The sequence below is a fragment of the Electrophorus electricus genome, chromosome 9 (genome assembly GCF_041902795.1).
Source record: "Electrophorus electricus isolate QZ-2024a chromosome 9, ASM4190279v1, whole genome shotgun sequence".
Lineage (NCBI taxonomy): Eukaryota > Metazoa > Chordata > Actinopteri > Gymnotiformes > Gymnotidae > Electrophorus > Electrophorus electricus.
Genome location: NC_137505.1, coordinates 7,490,753 through 7,512,846, shown reverse-complemented (window position 1 = coordinate 7,512,846; position 22,094 = coordinate 7,490,753). Strand labels below are relative to the sequence as shown.

General features: G+C 45.9%; 1 protein-coding gene across 5 annotated transcripts in view; it reads right to left on the bottom strand.

Moving 5' to 3' along the window:
* clasp1a (cytoplasmic linker associated protein 1a) overlaps window positions 1–22,094 on the bottom strand; it is a 55,845-nt gene that overhangs the window by 13,899 nt on the left and 19,852 nt on the right. The window contains exons 9-34 of one of the 5 annotated variants that reach the window (XM_081720445.1): window positions 21,829–21,876; window positions 15,591–15,737; window positions 15,025–15,101; window positions 14,845–14,937; window positions 14,550–14,695; window positions 13,766–13,901; window positions 12,985–13,055; window positions 12,792–12,851; window positions 12,162–12,239; window positions 11,826–11,993; window positions 10,012–10,058; window positions 9,730–9,900; window positions 9,013–9,036; window positions 8,066–8,173; window positions 6,807–6,833; window positions 6,008–6,163; window positions 4,744–4,851; window positions 4,028–4,090; window positions 3,031–3,134; window positions 2,775–2,798; window positions 1,789–2,033; window positions 1,332–1,395; window positions 807–970; window positions 628–706; window positions 383–526; window positions 25–120 (exon numbers count right to left, since the gene is read on the bottom strand). In XM_081720445.1, the coding sequence (XP_081576571.1) occupies window positions 25–120; window positions 383–526; window positions 628–706; window positions 807–970; window positions 1,332–1,395; window positions 1,789–2,033; window positions 2,775–2,798; window positions 3,031–3,134; window positions 4,028–4,090; window positions 4,744–4,851; window positions 6,008–6,163; window positions 6,807–6,833; window positions 8,066–8,173; window positions 9,013–9,036; window positions 9,730–9,900; window positions 10,012–10,058; window positions 11,826–11,993; window positions 12,162–12,239; window positions 12,792–12,851; window positions 12,985–13,055; window positions 13,766–13,901; window positions 14,550–14,695; window positions 14,845–14,937; window positions 15,025–15,101; window positions 15,591–15,737; window positions 21,829–21,876 (2,648 nt within the window). The remainder of the gene's footprint in view (window positions 1–24; window positions 121–382; window positions 527–627; window positions 707–806; window positions 971–1,331; window positions 1,396–1,788; window positions 2,034–2,774; window positions 2,799–3,030; window positions 3,135–4,027; window positions 4,091–4,743; window positions 4,852–6,007; window positions 6,164–6,806; window positions 6,834–8,065; window positions 8,174–9,012; window positions 9,037–9,729; window positions 9,901–10,011; window positions 10,059–11,825; window positions 11,994–12,161; window positions 12,240–12,791; window positions 12,852–12,984; window positions 13,056–13,765; window positions 13,902–14,549; window positions 14,696–14,844; window positions 14,938–15,024; window positions 15,102–15,590; window positions 15,738–21,828; window positions 21,877–22,094) is intronic. The other 4 variants (XM_081720446.1, XM_081720447.1, XM_081720448.1 and 1 more) reach the window with 4 other exon arrangements.

The window sequence follows — 22,094 nt, the reverse complement described above, 5'->3', positions numbered from 1 at the left end:
TTAAGTCCAGTTGGAAGGCACTACCTGCTTACACCTTTCCTCCAGGTTAGCCTCTCCAGGAAGAAGAGCTGTAGTGCTGGGCCTGCCTGATAACTCCTCACTCGCCCAATTATGAAGGGTCTAGACCACAGTGGCAGAGCACACAGCGGAACAGCGCATGAAAAACCTATCGCCTGAGAAGCAGCTTCACGCCTTTAGGACGATAACGGGAAAATCTGTGGATCGTTCATAACCAGGATGAGGCTGATCTATAAAAACAGACTTCTGGTTATGTGTGCCCCCTACTGCTTATAGTGAACAAGCTCGAACCCATATTATGACATTAGGGCATCCAAAAAAAAAAGACAAATTCTAAAGGTGGCCCTCGATTGTGGAGGCGTACCTTTCTGACATCAGAGCTTTTGGGTTCTGTGGTCCAGGTGATGATCCGGGACACAGCTAATCGGGTCTCGCTGGAATTGACAAAGTCTGCAGGGTCCATCTGCCTTGCCAAAGACTCTATATACTTCAGGATAGCCACCTTCACCTATCAGTTACAACAACATGTAATGAGCACAGCTTGAACAATGAACACCCACTAAATAAATACATGCTGTAATAAACACAGGATTAGAGCTGGACGCTCACCTTCAAGTTGGGAGTTTGGGTTTGATCCACAATGAATCTCATAAGAATGTTAAATTGCTGGTCGAATGGAAAAGACTCCCTACAAAAACAGAAAGGCAATATTGACATGCATATGGAAAGAACAGCGTCAAACAGAACGGCGTGGTGTATAAATAAAAAGCAGGGGAGAAGATTCCAACCGAGTGACATCCAAAGCCTTCTGGACTTTAGCCTGAACTGAGCCCAGGAGATCAGCACCCATCTTCTTCAGGAGCTGAGTTAGCAGGACAAAAAGCCAGTCTTGCAGGTCCTCTCTGTGAGCAGTGACAAAGTCTACCAGAGTCTCCAGGAACATGCTGAACACCTGAGGCAGCAAATGCACTTTCAAAACATGACCAGACATGGTATACACAAATAGTTAACATTAGGCCGCGAACAGGAGAGAGATGAAGGATACGAGTACCCTCCTTCAAATCATTTACAAACAGTGAGAAACCATGCAAGCTTCACTTACTCTCTGTTATTAATATCCACACCAAGGCAGAACATGCAAATAACAAAAAACACACCATTAGTGGGCACAAACAAATTTGCAAATGTTCACAAGGCCGGTTAAATGTAGTTGGTTTATATTCATTTAAAAACAACTTTAAAGACGACATTTCTTTGACCTTTAGCAAAATTGGTAAACACCAGGGCAGCACACCCAAGTCCCTGCTTGTTACCTTGCTGTGAGGATCTGCAAACATCCTGGTGAAGATCTCACATAATCGCTTCAGCTCTACTCGACTGAAACAGATGTACAAAACGGGGGATTTATTAAATGAGTAAATGAGCAGCTAATTCCAGTCACTACAGTGGACCTGATTGCAGAGCCTGTCTTCAAGAAAGAGATCTTAAATAGTTCTGCCTGCTCTGACAGGCTGTTTCCAGAGCTATTTAGAGCAAGCAGCAGGATTCAACTGAGGTCATACAAAAACCCCACACAAGAATAAAAACGTGGTAGTGGAATCCCTAGGACATACCTTTAATTATCGACTGTCGCAACTTACGGGTGAGACGCAATATTGAGTAAAAGTATTGACTGTAGCTTTAAATTGGTGTGCAAAAACTAAACCCAAGGCTTGAGATTATCTGCTGAACACTTGCACCATGCCTTAGGGCAGCGAGTCTCCGGCCTACCTGAGGACACGCTGGCTCTTGAGAAGATTCTGTAGACCCAGCAGCCCTTCCTTCCTCTCGGCCCAGTTGGAGCTGGCGCAGTGGTTCAGCACCTCCGCCACATCCTCGGTCTGCCGCAGGTAGTGCGGGGTGGCACCGTTGCGCGAGCCATACGAGCGCTCGGAGCAGGCGCTGGAGGCGTCGCTGTTGGCGTCGTCGTCCGAGTACATGCCCGGAGACTCGTAGCGGCGCCTCGGGGGCTTGCGCTGAGGGAGCAGGAAAGGTTACACCGGCGTGGGGGGTAAAATGGTACGGCCTCCTCGTGGAGTTAGGACTGAGAATTTATTCAAAAGCTTCATCATGCATAACTATTACACGTATATATGTTTTTTAATCTTGCCATGGGAAGCCATGCAGGACTTGGAAATGATGCAGAAAGTTTTCACAATAAATGATCATTCGCAGCATTAATACCATTATGGCTATAATGTTAAAGACTGGGATATTGTAAGATATTTATAACGCTAAATGCTGAAGGGCAGGTCACCCAGGTATTGTATTTCCAACAGCCCAGCAGTGCATAGAACACGGTGTCTCACAAAAGACTGGAACAATTATATCCACGCAAGAAAGAAAAGCAAAACCTTAACATGAGAACTTGTTTTTAACCTGTCTGGGTATGGAGGTCTCACCCATGAGATGCTACACCAGGATCATATTTTAATGGTAATGGATTCACTAAAGACATTTAATATATTTAATTTAACTAAAATACTTGAGGTCTTAATGGGATCTCAGCAATAGTAACTTCATGGATAAATATGTAATACTTCCAATCGCTTGTGCTGACACTGCAGGAGATAGAGTTGGTGAACACTGTATGAATGAGATGAGCACGTTAACCATCTTAAATGAAGAGAACATGGAAAACCTCTTACAGCCTGGCCTCTCTCACACACAGATGATATGATTAGTGCATAGGATGTCAAAAAAAAATCAACAACTACCTTATTCCTGGAGTCTCCCAACAGCTGAAGATATTCCCAGACAAAAAAGAAAGAGCAAAGAGACAAACATTTCAAAGGGGACACCGCTGAAGGCAAAAGCGTCATTCAGGAGACAGAACGGAGGGAAATGGAAAACCGATGTGGATTTTACTGGGGAAGCGAATTCCAGTGGAATATGCAGTGATCTATGAACAGAGCCTTCAAGACAAGCATCAACACGCGTCAGTCAAGCTGGGAGCTTTGGCACAGATCTTACCAGTGCGTCGGCGACGGCAGCCTCCACCTCTGTTCCTGTGTTCAGCACTCTCATGGCGTTGACCGAGGCAGAGATGCGAGCCTGGTGGACAAGCCCGAACCGATCTGAGGACAGGGGGTGAGAAGAACAAAGGCCGGGTTAGGACGATCGCCCACAGAGCGCAAACCAGCCTCTACTTACCTCGTGCGTCGGCGACTTTAAGGAACGGTGAAAGAAAGGGTTAGGACTAGTGGAGCTCGCTGTGAACCCCAGGACGGCGTTTGACGACACGGGGGACAAAAAATTGCACTAGGAATGTACAGAAGCTGGAAAGACGTCGTCATCCATCCACCAACAAAAATCACAAACAATCATTGGCAATGAAAAGAACCCAGCAAATAAGGCGGGGAAAAGGAAGCCCTAAAACCCAAACAGACGTCCAGCAGAGACAGGCAGCATTTCCACATTTCATAGGCAGTAGCACTTTAGGCCTGTACGCCCTGAGGGCTCGCGACAGCACAAAACAGACCAATTCCAATGACATTCCAACAGCAATCAAAATATTGTCAGAGGCATTACAGTAGATGGCACAAAAACGGCGCAAGACAACTCAAATTAATGATGATTTGCTATGTGCTGCTGATGAAAACCAAGCCAATAAAACACAATGTGGACCAAACATGGCTCTTTAAAAGAAATTGTACAGATGGAGTAGAAAATAAAACTCATTCTCCAATCAGAAGTAGTCACAAGCATGTAATACAAATGAACAAGCAACACAACTTCTAAATGAACATGGCACAACAACAACACAGTAAAAACTTCACACCTCAGATCACATGCTTCAAATGTACCCCTCTGTATTCCCCCGACTAATTAAACATACATTAACGGATCCTAAAAGAGGCGATACGATATGATTTGAGGCGTGCAAGTTTGCGCCTAAGCAGGCAACACTAGGCGGACAGTACGAAGGCATGCCGGTGCTTTGATTCAAGGGAGGTGCTATGCAGGTCACCTGACTGGCCCACGGGGTCGGCCGAGGACAGCGCGCTGGTGGAGCGAGAGTGGCGTCGCGAGGCTGCGAGGAGAGGAAGAGCGTGTGGGGTCGACACCCCAAGGAGGGTTAGTGCCCTACGAAGAACCCAAACAGAGCGCCACCCATGGCAGAAGACACGACATCCCCCATACTCCCTCGCCACCCAAACGGCTACCAAACTACAGGCCGGGGACGCGTGGCAGGGTCGCGACCTCGGTCAGGCGGCGCGCGAGAAGCCACGCTTGCGAGAGCGAGCAGCGATGAGAAAACGCAGCGCAATGAGGTTCACTGCCTTTTCACCTCTGCCTATCCACCACTGCACTCTGAAAGACCAGAACCCTCTAGTTCTAGAAAATTAAAATCACATGGCTGTAGTAAATGAGCCGTTAAAACACGTTTATTAAAAGAGGCAACGGGGGGGGGGGATTTTCAGATTTTCAGTCCTTCTAAAAGGAAAATAGTAGCAGGGATTATTGTAGAACCCTAGAACACGAATACACGCAAAAACAAAAACAGAGCAGGCAAGAGACAGAAGCCGAGATCACTGTGTGGGATTTGCGGTGGGCATCGTATGACCGGTAAGGTGGAAGCTCCACAGGGAAGGCCCAGGAGGGTGCGTGGGTACTGGGGGGTTCAGAGGTGCTGAAGGAGAGGGGGAAGGCATGCTCCACCAGTCCCCAGTACGGTTTACTCACCCAGCGGAGCGAAGCCGCGAGCGGGGCTGGTGTCGCGGCTGCTCTCGCGACTGGTGTCGCGGCTGCACCCCTGACTCGCGCTGGGCCGGGGAATGCGGCTGCTCCGGGCTAGCGTGCGGTGAGGAGAAGTAGCAGGAAGAAGAGCTTTACCACACATGCTGTTAGAGGACACGGGTAAGGGGCCTTTAGCGTGGCCACAGAGGGGACGGGCCGAGGGCTTAGGGACGGAGTGGTGGAGTTTAACCGTTTAAAGGTTAGACGCTGAAAGAAAATGGCTAAAAAGTATGGACTGCGTTAGTCTGTGAAAACAGCCTCTCGAGAGGCGAACGTCAACATTTTAAACATGAAGCAAATGACAACAACAAAAAAAAACCCACAGCTTGCCTCTGAAGTATCAAAATCTAAACTCTAGACAGCAGTAACTAGAGGAGGAATTGCGCAACATACCCTGCTCAAGACAAATTCCAAAAGTACAAAGAAACATTCATTCACATATAAGCACCGTTTAATGTGCCCATATTAATCTGTGTGAAACTGACATGACTAGGCGTAATAGTGGCTGGTCACATGTTAAAAGAGGCAGCTTTCCCAACACTGTGAGGAAGGATGGACAGACAGAATGACGTCAGCACACAGAGGCAATGCCGATGACAAAATCAGGAGCTCGCTGGTCATCTTTACCATCCTTCAGTTACAGACAAAATCAAAATCACAAGAGCAAGGGAGCAATTAGAAGGCACTGAGTCACACAGACAATAACAGGACCAGAAGCCACACCAGCAGGCTGACCCGAACGCCGAGATGCGTCTGCTTAGGGAAGCATCCCACAGCCCCGTACTCGTGGGGTTTCCCAGCAGTAGGTCATGACGCTACACGCTGTACAACTGGTTCAGAGTGTTCTTAACACACCGCTTACTGTAATATAGCCTACACCATAAACACACAGGAACCCTTCAAAACCACAGCCATGAATCGTTACTGCTGTTGCTTACAAGTTTAGAAGTTCACCCAGGATCTGCTGTATGGTTGTAAACCCTTTTGAACAACAATTTCTGTATGAATTGCTGCAGAAGTATTTGAAGTCACAACAGACAACATGAGCCTCAGACATGGAAAAAAAAAACAAAAAAAACAAAAAAAAACAACCCAACACGCTCACTGTAAGAGAAATCTGATTATACTCTGGGTGTGACCGATGCAGAAATATGAGTGGAGCCACTGTGGAGGTTGCTGGGGGCTGTAAGCTATGAGGCGGGGCTGTTACCTAGGCCCAGTCTGTTGGGGCTGGTCTCTCGACTGCAGCCCTGGCTCCTCGGGACCCTGGTCCGCGGTTCTGCCGGCGTAGCCGCGGCCTTGGCCCGCGGCACTCTGCCGTACGCGTGACCCAGGAGCTTGCCGGGGGAGCTGGAACGGCTGCCGGCTAAAAAGGAAGGAATGGGTGCGACGGTGAGCGTTAGCAACAGTTGGGACTGCTAAGGAATACATCAAGCCTGCCCAGAAATGACAGCTTATATTAGTGAAAGCACAACGTGCTCAAAGCACTGAGAGGATGCTGCGGTTTAATAGAAACACTGTTCCACAGAGCTGCAGACTAGCAGCACTGCCATCTTTACATATGAGCATGCTGTTCTTAGCCGTGTATGTCTACCAGCCTCATGTCCCCATGTCCAGGAAAGGTGCATACTGCATAAACACAATGCCAATACATTGTCCCAACTAGGGGATGATGCATACGCTACTGCGTTTGAGAGCAGAGCTGGAAAAACGCCTATAACACCGTATGGAGATGACATCTCAGCACAAAATACAGTTCACAGATCCATGAAAATACTTGCATGAAATAAATAACCCAGGAAAAAAATAAGTCTTAAAAAAACGTGAAGGGGGGGAAGAATTGTGATAATCAACAGTAATAAGGGAACCACCACGATGAAGGGAAACCGAACAAACACTGGGACTCCACATGCTACACAATGTAAAAAGACAAGCACTGGGTGAGCTCATGCAGGGTTCTGCTCAGGCGGCACTGATGAAGCTTTGCTTGGGTGAACGTGGGGGCTTACCACCAGTGGGGTTAGCTGATCTGGATCCTTGTGTATGCAGGCAAGCCGTAGGACAGGTGAAAAGTAGCCAGTTACAAAAAGACTCTCCACGTAAAGTGTGTTATGAGATTACTGAAAACAGCCAACAGCGAGGGGATATATTTGACCAGTAGGAGGAGCCATACTGCAGGCGTAGAACTTTGCTGGTAGGGGTGTACTGGTACGTGTTTGTGTCCCGATCTGTTACGGTTCGGTGCGCACGGTCTTACGGGTAATATGCAGTAGCGTAGGTGCAAAGGCTGATGAACGTGAAGCAGAAGCAAATTTCACAAGTGCAAATTCCTCCCAGAAACCTTAAACTGGAAGCCATTAGCAAGTTAACAACATGCCATGCTAAGCTTAGCTCAAGCGGACTGGCGTCTGTCGGAGTCAGTCACACTATGGCAAGTGCGAATGACACACAGGAGCTACAAGTCCGCCTGCTTTTTTCAAATCGGCCGTGTGTTCAAAATCAGCCAACACACATTTTGACATCACCCAGATGTGCCAAAGATCAGAGCTGGCGAAGGGATTAAACAAACAAACAAACAAACAAACAAACAAATAAAACAAACCACAGGAGTCCAACTACTGAACCACACTAATCCGGAAAATAATGTTCAGACTTTCTTATTTTTTAAATTTACTTAGTAAAGGTGCCAGTTGGCAGGATGCTAGTTGACGGCATCTTCTGTCCGTCTATAAGCAAATTAGCAAAGGTCTTTTCTTTGTGAGGGTTGGGCATAAGCTTTGAATGTTTAAATATAGCCTGGAACAAACATGCCTCCTAATATACAAGGTAAATTTAGTTATTAATCTATTTATTTTGTACTTTTATGATATAAGAAATGCTTTTCAGTTTTGTAGCCAATTGTGACTATTGCCTTTTGTTTTTGGATGTCCTATGACATGTCAAAGTACATGTTCACTACAGGTTGTACTAACTACCTGAGGGGGACTATACGACACTAAGTGGACCCATCTTCTACTACTGCCCGTTTGAAATGAATGAAAAGAAACCTAGCCTTTTTGCTTTTTACCCTTTATTTTACCAAACATGTGCCAAACCGTAACGCCCAAACCATGGTGTGAACCAAACAATGACGTCTGTGCACTGTTACACCCCTATTTCTGGACATGAAGATGGTGCCTCCTACATATTTGTGACGGTGGCCTGTGGATAAGCGATGCGGTCTGCCGTCGCTGCTTGGGAGATGTGTTTGCGGAGAGGATGCACTTACGCTGAGACTGAGAGACCACTTTAGCTCTGCTCCGGCCACGGCTGTCCGTCACGGTGGTGGCACCTCCCACGGCACTGCCAGAGCTCTGCCGTCTTGTCCTCACACGACCTGTGCATCACATGGGCAGACCAACACAGCGTTAGAAAAACGCAGATGGAGCACAAGAACAGAAGAGGACCAGAAGAGCAAAAATATGGAGAACAAAGGGCTGTAATCTATTTGACAGACATTTAAAAAGCAGGAGAAGGGAGTCATTAACACTCAAGAAACAAAGGATTCTCAAGTTGTTTGCGCTGAAACCATAGGAGTGTGGGTGACATGCTTAGAAAAAATACCACCTTGTCATGTTGGAAATCGTGCATTTGCATAAGTGTTTTACTAGTGTGATAAAAAGTAGTTAAAAATTCTAAACAAAGCACTGACTTTTGTATGTTAAAATGTTTTATCTTTCACGTCATGTAATGGCATCAACTCACAAGTGCCCTGTGAAAGGATGAGGAATTACTGCATGGGGGAACCTTTTTTTTTTTTAAATTAAAAATAAAATAAAATAAAAAAGCCCTTCTCACTCGAATTATCCCTGCAATTACGCATAGTGCACATGGACAATGAAGGCCATTCCATAAAAATACACTAAAATGCTTTGGGCAAAAAAGTAAGCTTTAAAAGATGCGCATGTGGTGCAAATGTGGAATAACAGTACTTACTCATGATAAAACTGGTCATAATGGTACTAACCCTTTAAAAGTCACTGCTATGTCTCTGTAAGAGGGTGGAGTTGGAGATTTAGGTAGATCATGCAAACAAGTCATGCAAAAGGAGGGCCACCACGCAAGTTGCCGTTAACATACAAGAAAGACAACAAGAACAGCCCTGTCTGCAGCCCTCGGAAAGGACCGAGCTGAGACCAATACACATATACACACGAATACACACACAAATCTTACCCTCGGTTTTACCAGCTGCACCATCTTTGGGGCAAAAATAAAAGCGGGGAGTGTGGGGTGAAGAGGAGGAGAGGTAAAGGAGGCAGAGATTAGAGGTAGTTAGGCTGGAGGTAGAGTGTGAGGCAGGATTTGCATGGAAGTGGGGGGGGGGGTAACTGTTTGTAACTGCAAGTAAGGAAGGGAAGCAGGATTGTGTATCCTGTCATGGATTAAAGCACCACAGGACAAGACAAGAAACGTACTAACCGACGCAACGGCCGGAGTAGCTACGAATGCAGTGACACTAAGACAAGACTCCGAGTTTTGCAACGTTTGTTACAAATGACATCAAAAATGAATTCACAGGAATCCATTAATAGCTGCTCACAAGTCAACTAAACTTTTGGGGCGGGCTTCCGCCAAGACCACCAGACACGGCGACAAGGACCTCACTTTTATAATAAAAATGCCATAAACCATGGCTGACGAGTCACAAGTCATCAGTGACTTATTTGTTCCTCATCAGAGCACAGCCTAATGGCATCTGTGGTGGCCATCAGATTCATTAATGGGCTGCCAGGGCCATAAAAGCCAGTGGTTTTTATGGGTCTTTCATTTAAAAATCGCCTAATTAAGGACGAGAGTGGAGGAAACAAACAAAAAAAAAAAAAGATGGGGACTGGGCGACGTCTGGGTGCCTGGAGGCGAGAGCCGAGTGCTGCGTGCAGGAGGGTTTACCCAGTGAGGCGTAGGACCCTGGGGGCAGGGCGGAGGCGGAGCCAAACGGGGAAGGGGAGGGCACAGAGGCCATGCGAGACTTGGCGCTCGCGGCGGCGTTCACGTCGACGTCGCTGCGTGAGCGCTGGAGGGAGCCGGGGGTTGAAGGTGCTCTGGAACTCACCACCTTACCTGAGGTGCAGAGACAGAGGAGGCCAGTCAGACGCCTGCAAAAACCTGCGGACAAAACTTTTAGAGAAATGGCACGGTATGTGCATGAACAGCTAAACACGAGGTGCTTACTTCTGGCCATGCCGCTTCCCACGACGCTCTTCACCGACAAGGGCCGACTACGGAAACAAGAGAAACAGGTCAGTCGCTCCAGCCTGAAGACGTAAAGCCGTCACAGCTCAACAGCTCCAACCACCTCACCCTGTAGTATCAAAGTGGTCTCTGAGCATGCACCACTGCAGCGGGAGATGGCATACTGGTGCCAGCACAGAACACTTCAAATGTTACGACAATCCATCTTTCTCCAGTTGCAATTTAAAAGCAACTTGGCCAACCTGGATAGTGAGAATTTAAGATGTTATGTTTGCTGTTGGCTATCCTATTGTAATTGATTAAGCCAACAACGTTTTTCACCAGTATTGACTCCTAACATGCAAGCCTACCACCGATTTATTTTTCATAAACTCATATGCTCATCATCTCCTCATATTATATATGAATCTAGGAAGTCGTTATACTCAAAGCTGACAAGATTATGCATAAGACGTGCTACGTTTTGTGCCGTCATCACAGGCAACACATCAATATGAGCATGGTGACACACATCCAGAAAATCTTTTTTAAAATAAGCCACCACACCACAGAGAGAGACCAAAAATGTGTTGGCTAAACTAAAACCTCAAAGATTTGTATGAAAACAGCACCAAGGGAAATGCCCCCAAATAATTAGTTTGTTTATTGAAATGTGAAGGTCTCTGGGAGACAGACATCGACTCTGTGCCATAAGACAAGCCTACTTTGCAAAACTTGAATGCACCGTTTTCCTACGTTGCAGCTGGTTCCATCTACTCGGTGCGAAGGCCCTGGGCTGAACCTCTACTGCCACTGAAGCAACCGCTGAGCCACCTTTGCTGCGTAAAGGCGTCTAAACGTAGTCGTTTCTCACAGATAAATGTCCACGATTTACTCAGTCACAAAACCACCGGGAGAGGGAGAGCGGACAAGGAGTCCGACGGCACAGACGAGGAGCGGAGAGCCTTTCCCGCAGCAGCGTGAGGGGCGTTTACGGACACGTTAACGCAAACAAACAAACAAAAAACGGCTGCTGTGGCAACGAGACACAAATGATTCAACTGGAAAAGGAGCAGAAGTCAGACGCTGGCAACGCAGTCGCTAGTTTGTGTTGAAAGCTGAAATCTTGCTAAAACCACGCAGGACTCCTCTCAACCAAAGACCGGTGATGTGAGCCAACAATTCCCAAAATATCTGCAATAATCAACTATCAAGGAAACACGAGGCCAAACCAATATCCGCTTTGCATGCGTTTGGGGACAAACGTGCTCACTAGTTTTGGAAAGAGCCGTCATGGTGATGGAGATTAGTGCTCCAATTTAGTTGCTTCTGGAGAAGAGCCGGGGGTGAGAACGCTAGAGCAGTCACACCGGCATTCGAGGGATGACGCGGGCAAATCAATGATCTCACTCTCTCTAAACAGATAAGGCAACTGCTGGGATGGTGGAGATGAGATCATTGCCTAATATTCAGCGAAGGATCATTAAACTGGAAAACACACCAATCAATCATGACACACGTTCCCTTTGCTGAGGCTGACAAATCTATTACGCAAGAGCAAACAGAGATTAGTGCCACTCTAATGGCCCCCTGATGCATCAAAGTGAAAAATTACGTTTTAAAAAGATTGAAGCTGTGTTCAGTATACTTCAGCAATAGCAAGTTAATTAAGGGTCCTTGTCAGCAAAAGCGTCAGGGGGGGACAGTAACATCATCTCCAGCCTAATGTCAAACACGCAAAGAATGCACCGCCTATGCACCCGTCGATCTCCACGGAGCGCTACGGGGAGCGTGCGCGTGCGCGTGCGTCTCACTTGAGGCTCTCCTGTGAGCTGGAAGAGGAGCGATCGGACTGAGGCAGCGACACTATACTGTCAGAACTCTTCAGGTGAGACTGGAGAGCCTTCTGATAGCTCGACTCCAGCGCCTGGAACAGGTGCTCCGCCTCTCGGCTGTAGTGACCGTGGAATCCCCAGTAACACCTGCACACAGCGCGTCAACATCAAACTTCGTGGCTCACCGATACTGAAATGCAGGTGCACGTTCAAAAATGGCTTTTTAAGCAAAAAAAGAAATGAAACAGCCCAATGAACTTCTCTTAACTAACAATTCTAACATGCAACAAAATTATTTTGGGTTTTCAAACTTACTTTCTGGCTATGGACCTGGCCTCTGAGTCCGCATCATGGATCCCCTTCTTGATGGTCTCGGTGAGGACGGCGATATGCCTGGGATAGTACGGAAACATGGTCAAGTGTGCCTCAAAGCCACTGCCAACCGCCGCTGACGGCAGCGTCTGCTCACTATCCCACAGTTAATTTTATTTATTTTTATTTTTTTTAAAAATCAACAAGCAGGAACCCGAAGTCTTTGAAAAACCCCTTGGCTCCAGCACCACACCATCCCCAACTCCCAGTAAACAGCAAGGGCAGTCCCAAGGGAAAGGAGAGAGGTGGAGCCTGGCGCTCCTTATAAAAGGAGTTCTGGGGAACATCGCCATGGCAACAGCATGGGTGCACGGTCGCTACTCACTCCGGGCTCATCAATTAAACCCCACGAAAAGAATAATCAGTCGCCCGTTCAGCCAAGACGAGACAAGCAACGCAGACTAAAGTTAAATGTCACATAAGCTGCGGCTCATGTGAGAAACACATGAAGGTGCACGTTACCTACAGACACAGGAAGCAGATGGGTTTTCAGCCACTTGGAGCAGAACCTGAATAAAACTTAAATGCCTCAATGTGGATAATTTATACAATTAATTGTCTTTCTGAACTCACCTCTCTAATGTATTTGTCTGCCATTCTTGTAGCAACAAGTCTAAAAATTCATAACAGCGCCTGAAGAAGAAAGGTTTTACATTTTTAAAAATATACCCAAAAAAAGCCCCCCACAGCCAGTAGCTATGTTGAACAGAAGAGATCGGTTAATTCTGAAAATGTTTTACTGAATGTACAAGTACATCTGGCTCACCTGCGAACAGCCACCGACTTGGATGTGCAGTTACTGGTGATGATGGGGATGAGACGTGAATAGTGTGTGCACTGCAGACAAGAACAAAGAGCTCCATCAGCCCAGAGGTGCAGGGCGCTCACCGGTGGTGAACCAGGAATGGTTTACGGTCGTGGTTGTAGTTCTTTGTTTAGGTTCTGCTGCATGGCAAAGGGGTACCCCCCCCGATATTTCCATCTGACTATGGCTCATTTATGATCTTGGGCTTTTTAAATTGAAATTTATTTATATGAAAATCTATGGGATCTTTGTATTCACTTTCAATATGATTCATGTGTGAAATAGTGATCATGCAATTATCATCATCTATAAATTTAATATATTATTACTTTTATCCTGTCATAGAAGTGCTGAATTAAACAGTGTAATTTCACTAAACTGAGTTTTCTAATATTAACTGTTGGCATATCCTTCATGGGACATTTTTTAACATACAGTATATTGGATTGTCCTGAAAATGCGCTTCTCTGTTTAGCAATCTGTTTAGCAATTTACCCAAGACTGATAGGAGAAAAATCTGATAAAATAAAAACCATAAACCATCAACTATTCTGAAGCGAGGTTCTTCATAAACCTTTAAAAACCACAACCTGTCCACCACCATTTCACTGCGCGTTATCCACCATTTCACTGCGCGTTATCCACCATTTCACTGCGCGTTATCCACCATTTCACTGCGTGTTATACTGTGTATGACTATGTATGTGACGAATAAACCGAACTTGAACTTGAACTCACTCACCCGTAAGATGAGACGGATGGCAGCCACTCCTGACGTGGCCATGATCTTCGCGCTGTTGGGCACGAGATTGAGCAATGTGGGCATGACGGTCTCTGCTCCATGGTCAAATCTGTTACCCAACACTGAGGACAGGTGCCTGAGGTAGCACAGAGACAGCTCACCGGTGAGCCCATCAACAGTCCAGGGGCTCACCGGTGAGCCCATCAACAGTCCAGGGGCTCACCGGTGAGCCCATCAACAGTCCAGGAGAGCGAAAGGAAAAATAAATAAATAAATAAATAGAAGTGGGCTGAGTATAGGTTTGCGTTAAAATGCATCAGGCAGACATTTGGATGGCAGTAAAACATGAAGCATGTTTACATATCCATTACCCTACCGCTCTTTTAAATGTAAATCTACTCTGCGTTTTGCTCAGTTCAGTCTCACCTCATTAGAAATACATTAAGATTAAAATTAATTACAGACCTGCATCGGAACATGTGCCGTCACAGCAATTCATAAATTTGAGACCCAACACAAGTCTCAATATTAAACTTGTCTGATATGACAAAACTTTTAAAAGCACAGGAACAGAAATGATGGAATGCATTACAGAAGATGAGAGCTGCTGACAGCAATTTTTGAAAAATGACCGTTTCTGAATCCAACATGGGCTTATTTTTCTTCAGATATCAAAAACTTCAAGATTTATTCTTTTTTTTTTATCATATTGCTCAAGGTAATAAAATATCAGTAAAAACACTGCAAGGTGTCAAATCCTGACTGGTAAGGCTGGGCTTCGTACCCAAGGGTGACGCATGCCTCCCGGACCACCTGAGACCGCAGGTCCTTTGCAGACTGCTTGAAGGCAGCTTCCATAAGTCTGAGCTGTTGAAGGAAACCCTCGTGTTCCACAGCTCCAGCCAGGATCAGCGATCGCACCTTCTTCAGCTAGCGAAAAATGAAACAAAACACTTTGCTGCCAACAACTTTATCTGTAGTACAAAAGGAACATCGGCAACACTCCCAAACACAGACACGCCTAAAAAGTGTCTCTGCCAAGACCTGCAGAACAAAGTGCGTCAGACAGCATCACTTACTGCAGCTACTCTGTGCTCCCAGTCGTGTTTGTCGTCCAGCAACACCTCGCGAATCTTAGTCATGGAGTCTTCCAAATCCCTACTGGAGTAGATCTGTCCACCACAAACAACAAGAACAATAAAAAGAGAGAAAAAACAAACAAACAAACAAAAAAAAAAAACGATTTGCACAAACCATACCTGCACAGCAGGGACATCTTCAAAAGCCTTGATGAAGTCCTCCTCATCCACAGCCCCTGCACTGGTCCCCTCCTTCCCTGTTGGAGAGTTGCTTGGACTAAGTTGTTCCCACAGTGAACCATGCCAAGTGCTCCACTTGACGTCTATTTATATTTTCTACGGCTCAATTTGAACCTAGAATTAAAACTTCAGATTTGATTAAAAATTTCATTCCTAAGAGGTATAATGGGCAATAGACATAACAGGAAGTTCACACAGTTCAGAAGAGAAACGGTGGTCCCCCCTAACCACTGCTCACACTGGATGACATTTTCTTTTGTCAGAAACCACCTATTTATTCTGACCTCTGACCAAACCCTTCATGTCTAGCCCAAAATATCCTCAACGCAAATCCAGGGAAGTACAACTGCACTCTGAATGCTGAACTAAGGAATCTTTTAAGCATCACCCACTGCACAAACAGATGGATTAACTCGCACAAAACCATAGTGGCTCATGACCGTAACTCCAAGCCCTAGACGACCGTTCAGCCAAGGCTGTGGCGAGCGAGAGGGTGCGAGGCCTACCTGGAGCCCGGGGCCCGGAAGCAGAGCTGGGGCGTCTCATGGAGCCCACGTTCCCCCCTCGCCTGCTGCTGCTGGAGAAGCCCTTGGAGGAAGAGGAAGACGAGGACCGGCCACCGTCCACAGAGTCCTCATCATCAAAGTTCTTATCTGCGGAGAACAGACAACAGCTAATCAGCGTGGTGCTAAAAACACCGTTCACCATTTACAGACAAGCTGCGGTTTAGCCAGAGGAGAAATTAGTTCTGTAGTTTAAAAAAAAAAAACAACAACCCTAAAATGTTAAAAGCAATCTGGATTCTCATAAAATAAAATATTCAGCTGACCACCAACATCAAAGCACTCGAGTACAAAACTGTTCCGACACCAGGAGCCATTTCACAAAGAGCAGCAAACTATGACATTAGCCAAAACCAAGGCGTGAGAGAAGGGTGCGAGGAGAGCATCTTACAGGCACAGAGCTTTCTGCACACCAACTTCCGTAGCATGCTTTCAGTCAGGCTCTCTCCCTGCTCTAGCTTGACATCACCGACAAAAGATCTCCCCTCCTCTCCAGTCTGCGGTCGTGCGCGTGCGCTAGTCAAACTAAATACTGCGAGAGGGCTGTGATGAGGCAAGTCGTCAATAACAAACAATCCCAGCTCTCCAGGTGCGGTAAGACTGGGGTAGGCTCGTGAACACACAGTGACAAAAGCCGTAGGGACATCCCACTCCTGCCCAGTATCAACCCCGAGGCTCTGAGGTCACCCTTATTTGCATGTCCACCTGATCTGTGCTCTGTGGCCAAGCTCCAGAAGCCGCTGGGAGTGGCAAAGCTTCCTGACTGCTAGATCAACATCTGAAGGAGAGGGCCGCAACGGTCACTCGTTACTGACTACTCCAAAGAGAAACACTGCTAAACATGTGACCAGACTGTGTTTGTAATAGCTCTGCTGAAGTAGAACATTCTATAAACAACATGAAGACCAGGTCGCTACTGACTTGTCATATTTAGACAGTTCTTAAAATTAGCTTCTAAATGAACAAATTAAGTGATCCATGTGAACTGAGTAAACCTAGTCTGAAACGGGCAAGGCGATATATTAAAGGCCGAGATGATGTATGTGCGTGGAATTTAATGACAGAATCCAATTTTCCACACCAAAGGTCATTTTGATGAGACACCTTAAAAAGATCAAACATCACAAAGTATTTAGCATTCTGACCAAATCAGCCATTGATCAACGGGTGACAAGCTTTAGGCTGATTAACGTGAGAAGTCACTGAAGGGAAACAGACTACCACTGGGATCCCTAGGATGAGATCCAATCAAACTGCTCTCTGTGCGTTACACTGGCCATTAAGAAACAGACGATGGTGCAAGCCACACGATGATTACTAAATCGGCACCAGTTGTCTTGCTGACATGGTTTTTTTGATTACCACAGTCTAAGCCTCTGTCATGACCTCTGCTCTTCATAGCAGGATCTAAAGAAAACAAAATGTTAGAGTACGTTTTATCACAAGGCCAAACCAAACATAAGTGATTCTTTTTCCTGCATCAAAGGCATTGTATACAGAAAATAAATGGTAGGAATTGATTACAAATGGCATTAGTTGTCCATGAAGATATGCTATGCACATGCATGCCACCTACTACTGGTAAGAGAGGTGAAAGCACAAAGTCTTACTTTGTGCATGCAATGATGCATATACAGAAAATATTCTGCAGTGAAATGATGCAAGATAAAGCATTTCCATTTTCACTTGGTTAGAAATCTACATCCCCTATGCATACATCCTGGTCCCGTTACAGCAGGCAAGGAAGGACGAAGGGAAGAGACATTAGCCAAAACAGGAAGAAGCCAGGAGATAGGGTTATCCTGCAATCCCACACATACAGTGCCTCCCATAAACACATCAGCACAAATATTAGGAGCACAACATTCAGAATCATTCAGTTGTTCTCACCCAACAAACGAAAGGCATGCAGCACAAAGAAAGTGACCCCTTCAGCGCAAGTGAAACGATCCTTTTATTACAAATATGTAAACTTTGAAGATTTTTGTGGACAATATCGTGCTTTTTTGAGTGGTATCTTACTTTGTACAGACGTCCGACATCCATGTCGGATATCGGCTATACAGACTTGGATATCTATACAGAGTAGCCCACTTCTAGCTCTTGGTAGCTCTCCATCAGGTTGCCTGACAATGCTTCTGCATGTAGTCATCCTTTTCTGAGTCTCAGCATAACCGCAACCTCGTTGATCCCTTCATCACTCCATTCTGAACCTTCTTTGTATGCCATCTTTCAAATCCGCTGAGCCCTGTTCGGGGATTTTTTTTTTAAACCCTTTTTATTACCCTGCATTTCTACTTAAGAGGAGATGATGATGGCTCCCATTTTGATGTAATATTTACTTATTCTCTGAACAATTCAAAAGGTATCTTACCAAGTCTCAGAAACATTCTTTAAGTATATAAATATAAATATGCAGAGATCACCAAATTTAGCTGCACCTATATAATTTAGACACATCTTTTTCCAACATACAACAGAGTAAGATACAGCCACAGCACCACACAACTACATTGAAAATTGACACGAAAATATTTCAGCAGAGCAGAGATGCATTTATTAGGCCTCAAGAACCCAGATAACGTGCCCATAACTCACCACTCCCACCGTTAGTGAAATGTCTGTTATTTGCGCTAAGACCTCAACTTCACCTGAGCTATGACAATACGCTCTCTCCACGTGCACCCTACAGTGAACACAAAAGACATGTGCGATCTGTGCTTGTTCAATTCCCACTGTTGCAAGGGGTAGTGTCAGTTAGTGCAGCATTCTGCACTGTAGCGATGAACGAACCCTGCACTGTAGCGATGAACAGTCTGAAGGATTTCAGTTTTAAAGGGCTTTAGAAAAATTCATAAGCTTTCAGCTCCCCGTCAAGAACAGGTTTTTAATCCGGGTTACTGAAGAGTCTTCCAATAAACCCTATACAATGAAAATCCTGAGCAATCTTACAACATTTGAGATTGTGCAGATTATTTATAAAATGAATTCAGGCCAAAGAATAAACAAGGGTGAAACAGGAAACAACACTAGAAGCAAAGTCAGAAAGGACTGAGGGGGTGTTCATAACACCGTGTGCACCAGCTGGGCCTGCCACCTGTCAGTGAAAGGCATCCTGAGTTCCAGAAGGATGCCCGTGTTGAAATGAGTGATCTGAAACACACTCCTGATACCCAGGACTTTTCCAGTAAGAAAGGTCATATCAATCCCACCGAGGCTATTACCAGAACATTTTGATATTTTTTAAAAGTTGGTAAAGCTTTGTTTTTTGATCAAGACAAAATACAAGTTGGGTCCAAAACAGCTGTCAGACATTATATGGTCTAACGTTTCCAGCCCCTTAACAATCGGTGATAATTAGGTGTCGATACAATTCAGTGCAATCTAAACTGCATTTCCAGCCATACGGTTCTGAGCTAAGTGGAAGAGAATAAGGGCAGCCACCTCCCGTCAGCTGGAAGGTAACCAGGAAGAGCAGCAGAGTCGGACGGCAACGGTCCCTTTAATCAACCCGTTCTAAACCCGCGCGGGTCACAGAATGGATGCTAGCTGCTAAAACCAGCAGTAGGAATGTGAATGCAGTAGGTTGGAATGAGGTGTGTCTGGACTTTGAAGCCAACATGGCAAGTGTTAAAAAGGGTGTATGGGTCAAAACATGAAGAAACAAAAGGAGCAAGCAGGCTCTCACAACTCTGGGCTGGCCAGAACTTGAATTCACACATTACAGAAATAAAAGAATTAAATGCTGATTAAAAGACACGGCTCAAAAACAGACTCGTTATCTCACATCTCTGTTATCCAACCTTAGCTGAGAACATTGCTCACAATCTGCCATTTTGGTCAGTGTCCTCTGGTCTTTTTATCGGCTTGGTAGCCAAGAGGACGGGAGCAATTCATTATAAAAGCATTCTAAAAGCCTAGAAAACAGTGCCATCATTTTTAGGTCAGATTAGCCACCCTGTATTGTAATCTTATCTGCACTGGAGCTCTGCCTGAAACGGATGCACTACAGCTGTGATGTGCCCCCTTCACACACCGTTGTGGGGGGTTATGTGCCCTCACCGTTTGCCAGTGCAACCAGAACACTGGCATGAACAAGGAAAGAATGCATGCACATACCTGAAAAACCATCCATGTTTCCAGTTCCTGTGGTACATCTCTGGATGTACAGTTGCACAGTACCAGCCAAAGGACAGAGCCAGATAAAGCAAACCAAATGACCGGTCGCCCAGCTCTGACCAGGACGCTGGCTCCTCAGCAACGACGGCAGCAAACGGCTCCTCCTTCTCGCCTGGCCGCCGCTGACCGCCCGTCACCATCCCGAAAATGCTAGCGCGTCATATGGGGTCACTGAGGGGCAAATTCCTTAGGGCTGACAGACGCGTCCCCGTTAACTCAGGCCGCAGTGGACCGTTACTCAGCACCGTGGGAAGTGAAGCACCTCCAGCAGAGAACGCGGCATAAAGAAATTTGATAATGTTTTACAACCTGCAGTGAGAGCAGCTTTCTGCTTTATATTTCAGTTTAGTTGGTCTCATAAAACGGACGATTCGAGTTTAGAGCAAGATAAATATAAAACTAGCACTTGGACAAATAAGCTAAAAGGCCCATTAACAATCAAGGAAATCAGCACTTCAGCACGTCCGAGTGTCATGGACTGAACAAGAAGAGCCGGCCAGGAGTGTTTCTCAAAAGCTACACAAATCGGAGCAGGATAAAAGCTCAGACTGAAAAACGAGCGAAAGAACAACGGCAAAGAAAAGCAGGCGGCGGAGACGCGTCTCTTAGCAGGACTTGCCATTCCTCCATGTGAAATAATGCAGGCCACAGCATACCTTCAATAAAAATCCAGAGAGCATCTCAACACTGACTTCATGACATACACATAACCTTCCAGTCTCCCGCACACACAGCCCAAGAACACGGGCATCAAACATTAAAAACATGAGCCCTGACGCCGCGCATTTTGTCCCGGATAATTAAAGAGCGTGTTCGGTTCAAATCCTTACCTTCCCCTTTTGTCATAACGAAACGAGAGAGAGAGAGAGAGAGAGAGAGAGAGAGAGAGAGAGAGAGAGACTTTCTCTTTCCCTCACTCTCTATTTCCACTCCCCCCTCCCCCACCCACCCACCTTCCTTCCTACTGTCCTAGTCTTGTGACTGCACCCAAGACAAAAGCCACCACACTCCAACTAAAGGCTGGAGCCACCGATACGTGTGCCAGAATGAATTTCACGTAAACAGTAATTAAACAAAAAGGTCTGCTCTCCATGTGCGTTCGCCTGTCCTTTAAATCACAGTGCTGGAGGGGGCAGATATAGACCGCGTCGGTGAGTAGACCACCACTCACTCCTTTACAGGGCACAAGATGTGCAGATGCCCCACACTAGGACAGCAGACTTAGAGGTGCAGGGTGTATATAATGCCTCCGTACCTGCAATTGAAACACACATGCTTCTATATAAAATCACTGAACTTTTTTTCACAACTTGTAAAGCTAAAACCATAGCTTTGCATGTAAAAATAAGGCAGGGAGTTTTGCAACAGCACTTCAGTAAACATGCACGTCTTGCATTTATCGTGGTCTGGAAGCGGTGTGCGCTTCAGGTTTAGGCTCGCTTGGCAAAACAAGAGAACGAAGATCCTCCACAGGGACTGTGACACAAAACTGGTCTCTGGGCAACGGAGACACAAGAGATGCAAACAGAGCGGCTCTACTGGAAGTCGCTCATTACAGTGGAGTGCTTAGTACTTCCAGCTATTTATCTTCACAGCAAAGAAGTGTGAGTGTGGAGCAGCGGGGCTTGGCACAGGTTGAGCACCTATGCTGCCAGGCAATAGGCTTAGGCTGGTCATATTCTATAATAAAGGCAGTGATGAGGTCTAATAAATACTGCCATAAGCTTCTGATCAACAGCTTTATAGCCTATTGCCCGACAGCCAAAGATACGAATCATTCAGCTATCCTTTTCAAATTAAAGGGGCAAGATGCACAAGTGACATGAAATTAAGAAGCAAACTTTTATAAACATGGTTTGCTTGTTAATGTCACCATTATACTGCCACATATTGACTTCATGACTGCTGATCTCTTGCATGCCAGCCTCCAGAGCAGGCCCATAGCCACGGCACACGGCGGAGACGAGTGAACGAGCACGCACACATGCACACACACGCGCACCCCTGTAGGAAAGTAGAAGGACCTTGGATCCTGGAAACAGTGGCAGCACTAAAATGTGAAAGAGAAAGGGCACGATAGTGTGAGAAGGTGTGTGAGTGTGAGAGAGAAAGAAAGTGATACAGAGAGAGAGAGAGAGAGAGAGAAGCCTGTCTGACATTAAGATACACTGTGATTATCTTCCTCTCGACTGGAAATTATAGGTACTTTTTAGCTTTCAGAATCAACACATGCTTCAACACTACATTGCTAAAATAATGCTTTCAGCC